This window comes from Prunus persica, chloroplast (genome assembly GCF_000346465.2).
Source record: "Prunus persica chloroplast, complete genome".
Classification (NCBI taxonomy): Eukaryota; Viridiplantae; Streptophyta; class Magnoliopsida; order Rosales; family Rosaceae; genus Prunus; species Prunus persica.
The window spans coordinates 75,001-85,000 of record NC_014697.1 but is presented as its reverse complement, the minus strand read 5'-3'; the positions used below and the strand labels follow the sequence as shown (position 1 = coordinate 85,000).

Sequence of the window (10,000 nt, the reverse complement as noted above, 5' to 3'; positions counted from 1 at the left end):
TAATGTCGAGGGAATTGCACGTATAGAGATTCAAAAAAGAATCGATTTGATTCAGGTCATAATCTATATGGGATTCCCCAAGTTATTAATAGAAGACAGGACTAGAAGAATCGAAGAATTACAGATGAATGTCCAAAAAGAACTCAATTGTGTAAACCGAAAACTCAACATTGCTATTAGAAGAATTTCAAATCCCTATGGGCACCCCAATATTCTTGCAGAATTTATAGCCGGACAATTAAAGAATAGAGTTTCATTTCGCAAAGCAATGAAAAAAGCTATTGAATTAACTGAACAGGCAGGTACAAAAGGAATTCAAGTACAAATTGCAGGGCGTATCGACGGAAAAGAAATTGCACGTGTTGAATGGATCAGAGAAGGTAGGGTTCCTCTACAAACCATTCGAGCTAAAATTGATTATTGTGCCTACGCAGTTCGAACTATCTATGGGGTATTAGGCATCAAAATTTGGATATTTGTAGACGAGGAATAATAAGAACTTACTTTACTTGTATTTAGTTCTATCTGTTGATAAAACAAAAAAGGCAAACTCTTCCATTCCTTTTCTGTTAAATAAAAAAAAAAATGAACAATTCTATAAGGTTGAATAAAAATTCGATTAATCGTTTGATATAATTGCTATGCTTAGTGTGTGACTCGTTGGTTTTTTTAGGATTATAGGATTCAACAAAATCGACCGGCCCGTAGTACGAACTGATAACTATAGAACTAATAATCAACTCATCGCTTCGCATTATCTGGATATAAGGAACCAGTCAAGATATGATATATGAGTCATATCGTTGTAGCAACTGAAATCTTTTTTGCATAAACACAAAAGAAAAACCAATCTGATTATGAGTTGTAAAGCAATAAAAGTATACAGATAAATGGAAGGGTGAGAGAAAGATAGGAAAAGAAATATCAATGATATATAATTCCAATATGTAAGGTCTATGAGTCATCTCATATAAAGGGAATGTAATAAAGCATCAATACTGATTGATCCATAATTAGACAAATAGGTGCATAGAAGAAAAAATCAAGAGCCCTGAGCCAATAAAGACTGAGAAGGTTGACTCAAGAAAAAATTTCATTCATTAATAAATTTCATTTAAGGGCTCCGTTGTAGAATTCAGACCTAACCATTAATCGAGAAGTGGTGGGGACGACAGAACCTGTGAATGCATAAGATTCTATTGAAAACGAATCCTAATGATTCATTGGGTAGGATGGCGGAACGAACCAGAAACCTATTCATTTATTCTGAGAGGTCATGTCATAGACTAATCTTACAATTGAATGTTGAAAGAGTAAATATTCGCCCGCGAATTTTTTTTTATTTCTAAATTTTAGTCGATTCGATATGATAATACAAAGGAAAAAGAAAATAAAGATTCATTATAACGATAACGTTATATAAAAACCACATTATCTATAAATAGAAGACGTGTTTAATTATATATTAAAACACAAAAAATTTAAAATTTATAATAGATATAGATTAGATAAAATTTAAAAGAATACCATGATTCCGTATATTATTCACCGTGTATATTATTTTTTAATTGTTTAATTCGCGAGGAGCTGGATGAGAAGAAACTCTCATGTCCAGTTCTGTAGTAGAGATGGATGGAATTGATAAACAACCATCAACTATAACCCCAAAAGAACCAGATTCCGTAAACAACATAGAGGAAGAATGAAAGGAATATCTTATCGAGGCAATCGTATTTGCTTCGGTAGATATGCTCTTCAAGCGCTTGAACCCGCTTGGATCACATCTAGACAAATAGAAGCAGGGCGGCGAGCAATGACACGAAACGCACGCCGCGGTGGAAAAATATGGGTACGCATATTTCCAGACAAACCCGTTACAGTAAGACCTACAGAAACACGTATGGGTTCGGGGAAAGGATCTCCCGAATATTGGGTAGCTGTTGTTAAACCCGGTAGAATACTTTATGAAATGAGCGGAGTAGCAGAAAATATAGCCAGAAGGGCAATTTCAATAGCGGCATCCAAAATGCCTATACGAACTCAATTCATTCTTTCGGGATAGGGATGTAGAAACAAAGGAAAGGGGTCTTTTGTATGAAAAAAAAATTGCAGGTTTTTTGTTTTGAACAAATAATATTTCTTTTTTTTAGACCCTTGCATTGAAAACAAAAAAAAATCGATAAAAAAACGATATGATTCAACCTCAAACCCATTTAAATGTAGCGGATAACAGTGGAGCCCGAGAATTGATGTGTATTCGAATCATAGGAGCTAGTAATCGACGATATGCTCATATTGGTGACGTTATTGTTGCTGTAATCAAGGAAGCCGTACCAAATACACCTCTAGAAAGATCAGAAGTAATCCGAGCTGTAATTGTACGTACTTGTAAAGAACTCAAACGCGACAACGGTATGATAATACGATATGATGACAACGCTGCAGTTGTTATTGATCAAGAAGGAAATCCTAAAGGAACCCGAATTTTTGGCGCGATCGCCCGGGAATTAAGACAGTTAAATTTCACTAAAATAGTTTCATTAGCACCCGAAGTATTATAAGGGAAGGCCGTAATATAGTTATAGTATTTGGTATTTGAATGAAACCGATTAATTAGTAGATTGTTTATATATCACGTATATACCTTTAATAATTCAGAAATAAAGATAAATAAAAAAAGAAAAAGAGCATGTTGATTATATCAAAATTTGGGGGCAACAAAAATCTTAGTTTATCATGAGTAAAGACACTATTGCTGACATAATAACCGCTATACGAAATGCTGACATGAATAAAAAAAGAACAGTTCGAATACCATCTACTAACACCACTGAAAATATTGTTAAAATCCTTTTACAAGAAGGTTTTATTGAAAACGTGAGAAAACATCAGGAAAGCAATAAATATTTTTTGGTTTTAACACTACGACATAGAAGAAATAGAAAAGGATCGTATAGAACTGTTTTAAATTTAAAACGGATCAGTCGACCCGGTTTACGAATATATTCTAACTATCAAAAAATTCCTAGAATTTTAGGCGGAATGGGGATTGTAATTCTTTCTACTTCTCGAGGTATAATGACAGACCGAAGGGCTCGAATAGAAGGAATCGGCGGAGAAATTTTGTGTTATATATGGTAATCTTTCTGATAGACGAATTATACGAAGAACTTTCATATTTGTGAAAAAAGAGAAAGGACAACTTTATAATATTACCCCTCTTACATTAGTTGATACTTCAAAGCGGTTTTACCTGGAATGAAACAAAAAAAGATTCATGAGGGTTTAATTACTGAACAACCTACCAATGGTATGTATCTTCCGGGTTCGTTTAGATTTGAGATAATGAAAATATGATTCTGGTTTTTGTTTCGGAAAGGATTCGACGTTGTTTTATACGTATACTACCAAGAAATAGAATAAAAATTGAGGTAAGTCCTTATTTCAACCAAAGGACGTATAGTTTATAGACTCCAAAGCAAAGACTCGAATGATTCGGTGGTTTTTTCAATTTCAACATTCTTTCGTGGGGATACAATTCGAAGTTAAAAATTTCAAGAAACTTATTTTCTTCCAATAAATAGTAAGAAAAGGAATAACAAATATGAAAATAAGGGCCTCTGTTCGTAAAATTTGTGAAAAATGTCGATTGATCCGTAGGCGGGGACGAATTATAGTAATTTGTTCCAACCCGAGACATAAACAAAGACAAGGCTAATCTTTCTAAAGCAAAAAGGACTCTCGAAATCAAAAGTAACCGATGTACAGATGTACAAATAAATAAGTAAAAAAAAATAAGGATACGTTTTGACATGAAATGGATATATCCATATATCTCTGACTTATATTTATGAGATGATAAAATATGGCAAAACCTATACCAAAAATTGGTTCACGTAGAAATAGACGTATTGGTTCACGTAAGAATGCGCGTAGAGTACCAAAGGGAGTTATTCATGTTCAAGCAAGTTTCAATAATACGATTGTGACTGTTACAGATGTGCGGGGTCGAGTAATTTCTTGGTCCTCCGCCGGGGCTTGTGGATTCAAGGGTACAAGAAGAGGTACACCATTTGCCGCTCAAACCGCAGCAGGAAATGCTATTAGGACAGTAGTGGATCAAGGTATGCAACGAGCAGAAGTCATGATAAAAGGCCCGGGTCTCGGAAGAGATGCGGCATTAAGAGCTATTCGTAGAAGTGGTATACTATTAAGTTTCATACGCGATGTAACCCCTATGCCACATAATGGCTGTAGGCCCCCTAAAAAAAGGCGTGTGTAAAAATAAACATTGAAGAGATTTCAAGAGAAATAAATAATTCAATGATTTGATCAAATAATATACTATGGTTCGAGAGAAAGTAACAGTATCTACTCGGACACTACAGTGGAAGTGTGTTGAATCAAGAGCAGACAGTAAGCGTCTTTATTATGGACGCTTTATTCTGGCCCCACTTATGAAAGGTCAAGCAGATACAATAGGAATTGCGATGCGAAGAGCTTTGCTCGGAGAAATAGAAGGAACATGTATCACACGCGCAAAATCTGAGAAAATACCACATGAATATTCTACCATAATAGGTATTCAAGAATCCGTACATGAAATTTTAATGAATTTGAAAGAAATTGTATTGAGAAGTAATCTATATGGAACTCGTAACGCGTCTATTTGTATCAAGGGTCCTGGATATGTAACTGCTCAAGACATTATCTTACCACCTTCTGTGGAAATCGTTGATAATACACAGCATATAGCTAACCTAACGGAACCAATTAATTTGTGTATTGAATTACAAATCGAGAGGAATCGCGGATATCGTATAAAAACGCCAAATAACTTTCAAGACGGAAGTTATCCTATAGATGCTGTATTCATGCCTGTTCGAAATGCGAATCATAGCATTCATTCTTATGTGAATGGGAATGAAAAACAGGAGATACTTTTTCTCGAAATATGGACAAATGGAAGTTTAACTCCTAAAGAAGCACTTCATGACGCCTCCCGGAATTTGATTGATTTATTTATTCCTTTTTTACATGCAGAAGAGGAAAACTTACAGTTAGAAAACAATCAACACAAAGTTACTTTGCCCCTTTTTACTTTTCATGGTAGATTGGCTAAACAAAGGAAAAATAAAAAAGAAATCGCATTGCAATATATTTTTATTGACCAATCAGAATTGTTCCCCAGGGTCTATAATTGCCTCAAAAGGTCCAATATACATACATTATTGGATCTTTTGAATAACAGTCAAGAAGATCTTATGAAAATTAAACATTTTCGCATAGAAGATGTAAAACATATATTGAACATTCTAGAAATATAAATAGAAATATAAAAGCATTTCGAATAAATTTTAATGGGTTATTTAATTTTTTTTTCTAAAGTTTTTGTATAAAAAGATAAAAATGAGTTTTGAATCTTTAGCACAATTAATATATTCGGAATAGGTCCAAAATTAAATTGAATAGATGTATCTAGGGAAAATTCACTTTGAAGCGACTATTCCCTAGATACACACGTGGTAATATATATTTTTTTTTATTTCACAATTGAATCAATTTAAAAAAGACCTAAAGTTAAGGACTTATCAATAGGTAGTGTTGCTCCAATACCCAACCAAAGGGCTACTGCAGTACCAATCAAAAAGACGGTTGTCGCTACGGGACGACGAAATGGATTTTGGAATTTATTAACATTCTCCAAAAAGGGTACTGTTAATAATCCCGCAGGTACTGAAACCATTAAAAGAACACCCAATAACTTATTTGGCACTGTACGAAGTATTTGAAATACGGGAAAGAAATACCACTCAGGCAATATTTCCAAAGGAGTTGCAAACGGATCCGCGGGTTCACCAATCATTGATGGTTCTAGAACCGCTAAGCCTACGTTACATGCAATAGTACCTAAAATTACTACTGGAAAAATATATAAAAGATCGTTTGGCCATGCGGGCTCTCCGTAATAATTATGACCCATCCCTTTAGCCAATTTAGCTCTTAACACAGGATCATTCAAGTCAGGTTTTTTTGTTATTAGGATAGGTGAATTATTTTACATCCATCCCCCGAAAGAACCGGACATGATAATTTTTCATCATCCAGCTCGAGCACGAATCAAACGAATCTAATGGATCCATATAAAAAATAAAATCGCTATGTTATCCATATCCACTCATAATCCACACATATATGAATGATTCGATGTAAGAAAAAGGATTCCCTTTTTCGAAGTTGCAACAACTACCCATTGCAAGGAATTCAGTTCTTACAGATAAATGCTCAATACCCAAGTAGGCTTACAAAATTGATCATGATCAAATGCTTTATGGGTCGTCTTATATCTTGCAATTGGCCTTTATCCCCTAAAATATCGAGACTTTTTACATACAAAGCAAAGGATTTACTTGTTACTAATATAGTCTAGCCTCTGTTCTTCTTTAGATCCCTTGTTTCACTCCGATAGTATCATAAATCGAGTCAATGCAGAGGAAATGAATACATTTCTATACTATTTAGTAAGTGAAATATATAAAACATAATCCGGATTATGCCAATCACTTATTCTACTGGATCGGATCTTACGGAGCCTGTTCATATCATACACGACATGATCGGGTCTGATCATAGAAAAGATTCTCTTCAAACGAACCGGCCTATCTTCTGTATGGGGCTTACGCGGTGGTTGGAACAAAGACACATTTTTGTTGTGAATTAAAATGTGGCAGATAGATAAGGGCATATATCTGCAAGGCCCGATCAATAGTTCAAGTCACACACTCCCATAATCCATTTTATCTTCGGAAAATTCGCTTCAACTATGAGTGTCAAAAAAATAATACATTTTTGTAGAGTTGAAGAGAAATATCCCAATACATGTCTTATTCTTTTCAATAATCCATATTTGTAGCAATGAAATACTATTGTTCCTACCCCAAGTGATAAATGATTGATTACAGATGGTATATATTCTTTATAAAGGACCAGAAATCTTTATAAAGGACCAGAAATACCTTGCTTACGTATCATTGGGAAGTGCATTAACATAAATACGGCAGTAAGAAGAGGTAATACAAAAGTGTGTAAACTATAAAAACGAGTCAAAGTGGATTGTCCCACACTAGCACTTCCGCGTAATAACTCTACCAGGGGCGAGCCTATTACAGGAATAGCGTCTGGTACGCCTGTTACAATTTTTACTGCCCAATAACCAATTTGGTCCCGAGGTAAGGAATAACCAGTTACACCAAAAGATGCGGTCAATACACCCAAAACCACACCTGTAACCCAAGTCAATTCGCGAGGTTTTTTAAAGCCGCCGGTTAGATACACACGAAATACGTGCAGGATCATCATTAGGACCATCATACTTGCCGACCATCGATGAACCGATCGGATTAACCAACCAAAATTAGCTTCAGTCATTATATATTGAACAGAAGCAAAAGCCTCTGTAACGGTCGGACGATAATAAAAAGTCATAGCAAACCCTGTAGCTACTTGTACTAAAAAACAAGTAAGCGTAATTCCTCCTAGACAATAAAATATGTTGACGTGAGGAGGAACATATTTACTAGTTATATCATCGGCAATTGCCTGAATCTCAAGACGTTCTTCGAACCAATCATAGATTTTATTGAGATAGGTAAATCACGGAGACTCCCCCCCGGAGAACCGTATATGAAAATTTCATCTCATACGGCTCAAACAGAAACACACAAATACTAGTTCTAACGGATGTGTATAATAGAAAGTTTTAGTTTTAAATTTCTTAATTCTATGATTCATTTTTTCTGAAGATATGAAAGAATAAAAATCCGAAAACTCCTCTTTGTGGTTATAATGCCAAAAAATCAAGTCGGCTCATTCGTCTATATATTGATCGTTATAGGCCTCTTGAATCTTCTATTTACCTATTTTATTTGTTGTTATTTATGTGTAGTGCGGCTTTACTGCTGTTTTCTTTATTATTGATAGGAATTATCTTGTTAAGACCCTATTAATTGATTAAAACCTCAGATTCATACTAGAACCACGATGATTCAATAAAACCCTTTCAAACTAAGTCCCAAAATTCCCTGAGTAAGAACCGTTGGATCATCACTTATTCAATGAATAGATATAATGACTAAAAATCCAAAGAAACCCTTGTCCTTTGATCAAAATAAGCCTAAACGAAAGTTTAGTTTGAAAAAAAAAATTTTCGAAGTCCGGCCACGAGGTCTAACTATTAAGTATGAATCATAGTTCTAATACTTTGTAATCTATTTCATATATATATTCCGTGCTCCAGATACTAGAATGAATATCCGACGAAGTAAAACCATCTCTATCAAGATGACAGACCCATTCTCTGTACTATCCATAGGATCAATTATACCAAGTCACACACTCATATTCCGGAAATACAGAAACAAAGAAATTCCACGGTCGAACTACCCAAATAGAATGGGATAAAAATCATAAACCTAAACGCTTCATTTTGTATTGAAAAAGCCAGTTAATGGTTCTTGTGAATCTAATTCATTGAAATTCCATCCAGTAAAATGGAAGAATTATAAATCTCCAAAATAATCGATAGGAATATCGCAAATAGAGCCATTGCGAGACCCATCAAAGGAGTAGTTCCCCACCCAGGAGCTACTTTACCATATTCTGAATTCAATGGTTTCAATAAACTCCCTGCATTAGTTCGTTTGGGGCGGCCAGATCTAGAACTACCCTCAACGGTTTGTGTAGCCATAATATTTTATATTCAGTAAGATCTGTTGACTTTGTATACCATTCCGTTGTAAATAAATGATCTTATCATAGATCCATTGTGGTCTTAAAACTATATAATGTCTTAAAACTATATAATAATGGAAACAGCAACCCTAGTTGCCATCTTTTTATCCGGTTTACTTGTAAGTTTTACTGGGTACGCCTTATATACTGCTTTTGGGCAACCCTCTCAACAACTAAGAGATCCATTCGAGGAACACGGGGACTAGTTGAAGTAATGATCCTCCCAATATTGGGAGGATCATTACTTTCAATTGAGATAATGAAAAATCATTTCACCTTTTTAGTTGGAACTTTAGGCGGTTCTCGAAAAAAGATAGCGAAAAAAATTATTCCTAGAGTTGAGACTAAAAGGAATGTATAAACCAATGCTTCCATAGATTTGATCGTGGTTTACAATTATAGCTTCCATACCTGTTTATTGGGGACCGTCTCCCGGATAAAAAAAGAACAAGAGTCAAAAGTCAAAGAAAAGGCAGTGATTCAAATCAAGATTTATCCGGTACCCTATATCAAATCACAAAATAAAAATGAAAAGTAACAAGTAACAAAGCAATATTGTATCAAACTACTTGTCTTCTTGTAGTTGGATCTCCGAGTTTTTGGAATGCTCCAAATTCCACTTGAGCATCTAAATCTGGATCAATACCAGCAAAAACATCTCTAAACAAGGTTCTAGCGCCATGCCAAATGTGTCCGAAGAAGAAGAGCAAAGCAAACGAAGCATGCCCAAAAGTAAACCAACCCCTTGGACTGCTACGAAAAACACCATCGGATTTCAAAGTAGCACGATCTAATTCAAAAATTTCACCCAATTGAGCGCGTCTAGCATATTTTTTCACAGTAGCGGGATCACTATAACTGACTCCGTTGAGTTCGCCGCCATAGAACTCGACAGTTACACCTACTTGTTCGACACTATATTTTGATTCTGCCCTTCTAAAAGGAACATCGGCTCTAACAATCCCGTCTCCGTCTACCAAAACAACCGGAAATGTTTCAAAAAAAGTAGGCATACGACGTACAAAAAGTTCGCGCCCCTCTTTATCTCTAAAGATAGGATGTCCTAACCACCCAACAGCTATTCCATCCCCGTTGTCCATTGAGCCCGCTCTGAATAACCCCCCCTTTGCCGGATTATTGCCGATGTAATCATAAAAAGCCAGTTTTTCAGGAATTTTAGACCAAGCTTCAGATAAACTTTGATTTTCAG

The 10,000-nt window shown here is 35.2% G+C and overlaps 13 protein-coding genes across 13 annotated transcripts in view; 8 read left to right on the top strand and 5 right to left on the bottom strand. All coding sequences in view use genetic code 11, as the record gives it.

The window, feature by feature from the left end:
- The window catches only part of rps3 (ribosomal protein S3), a 657-nt gene extending 164 nt beyond the window's left edge, over positions 1-493 (top strand). The window contains exon 1 of the mRNA in view: positions 1-493. This exon is cut by the window's left edge and continues 164 nt beyond it. Coding sequence (YP_004021703.1) covers positions 1-493 — 493 coding nt within the window.
- Positions 494-641: 148 nt separating this feature from the next.
- Positions 642-2,062, top strand: rpl16 (ribosomal protein L16). Its single transcript has 2 exons — positions 642-650; positions 1,664-2,062. Exons 1-2 carry the CDS (start codon positions 642-644, stop codon positions 2,060-2,062), a joined length of 408 nt encoding a protein of 135 aa, YP_004021702.1.
- A 130-nt stretch (positions 2,063-2,192) lies between these two features.
- Positions 2,193-2,561, top strand: rpl14 (ribosomal protein L14). The gene has a single exon. The coding sequence runs from the start codon at positions 2,193-2,195 to the stop codon at positions 2,559-2,561; it is 369 nt and encodes a 122-aa protein (YP_004021701.1).
- Positions 2,562-2,736: 175 nt separating this feature from the next.
- Positions 2,737-3,141, top strand: rps8 (ribosomal protein S8). Its single transcript has one exon. The coding sequence runs from the start codon at positions 2,737-2,739 to the stop codon at positions 3,139-3,141; it is 405 nt and encodes a 134-aa protein (YP_004021700.1).
- Positions 3,142-3,604: 463 nt separating this feature from the next.
- On the top strand, positions 3,605-3,718 carry rpl36 (ribosomal protein L36). Its single transcript has one exon. It carries the CDS (start codon positions 3,605-3,607, stop codon positions 3,716-3,718), a length of 114 nt encoding a protein of 37 aa, YP_004021699.1.
- Positions 3,719-3,865: 147 nt separating this feature from the next.
- On the top strand, positions 3,866-4,282 carry rps11 (ribosomal protein S11). Its single transcript has one exon. It carries the CDS (start codon positions 3,866-3,868, stop codon positions 4,280-4,282), a length of 417 nt encoding a protein of 138 aa, YP_004021698.1.
- A 64-nt stretch (positions 4,283-4,346) lies between these two features.
- On the top strand, positions 4,347-5,327 carry rpoA (RNA polymerase alpha subunit). The gene has a single exon. The coding sequence runs from the start codon at positions 4,347-4,349 to the stop codon at positions 5,325-5,327; it is 981 nt and encodes a 326-aa protein (YP_004021697.1).
- Positions 5,328-5,563: 236 nt separating this feature from the next.
- Positions 5,564-6,789, bottom strand: petD (cytochrome b6/f complex subunit IV). The gene is made up of 2 exons: positions 6,782-6,789; positions 5,564-6,038 (listed from the first exon to the last, which is right to left on the bottom strand). Exons 1-2 carry the CDS (start codon positions 6,787-6,789, stop codon positions 5,564-5,566), a joined length of 483 nt encoding a protein of 160 aa, YP_004021696.1.
- A 207-nt stretch (positions 6,790-6,996) lies between these two features.
- On the bottom strand, positions 6,997-8,399 carry petB (cytochrome b6). The gene is made up of 2 exons: positions 8,394-8,399; positions 6,997-7,638 (listed from the first exon to the last, which is right to left on the bottom strand). The coding sequence occupies exons 1-2, from the start codon at positions 8,397-8,399 to the stop codon at positions 6,997-6,999; spliced, it is 648 nt and encodes a 215-aa protein (YP_004021695.1).
- Positions 8,400-8,521: 122 nt separating this feature from the next.
- Positions 8,522-8,746, bottom strand: psbH (photosystem II phosphoprotein). Its single transcript has one exon. The coding sequence runs from the start codon at positions 8,744-8,746 to the stop codon at positions 8,522-8,524; it is 225 nt and encodes a 74-aa protein (YP_004021694.1).
- A 118-nt stretch (positions 8,747-8,864) lies between these two features.
- On the top strand, positions 8,865-8,996 carry psbN (photosystem II protein N). Its single transcript has one exon. It carries the CDS (start codon positions 8,865-8,867, stop codon positions 8,994-8,996), a length of 132 nt encoding a protein of 43 aa, YP_004021693.1.
- A 61-nt stretch (positions 8,997-9,057) lies between these two features.
- psbT (photosystem II protein T) lies at positions 9,058-9,165 on the bottom strand. Its single transcript has one exon. The coding sequence runs from the start codon at positions 9,163-9,165 to the stop codon at positions 9,058-9,060; it is 108 nt and encodes a 35-aa protein (YP_004021692.1).
- A 185-nt stretch (positions 9,166-9,350) lies between these two features.
- Positions 9,351-10,000, bottom strand: part of psbB (photosystem II CP47 chlorophyll apoprotein) — a 1,527-nt gene continuing 877 nt past the window's right edge. The window contains exon 1 of the mRNA in view: positions 9,351-10,000. This exon is cut by the window's right edge and continues 877 nt beyond it. Coding sequence (YP_004021691.1) covers positions 9,351-10,000 — 650 coding nt within the window.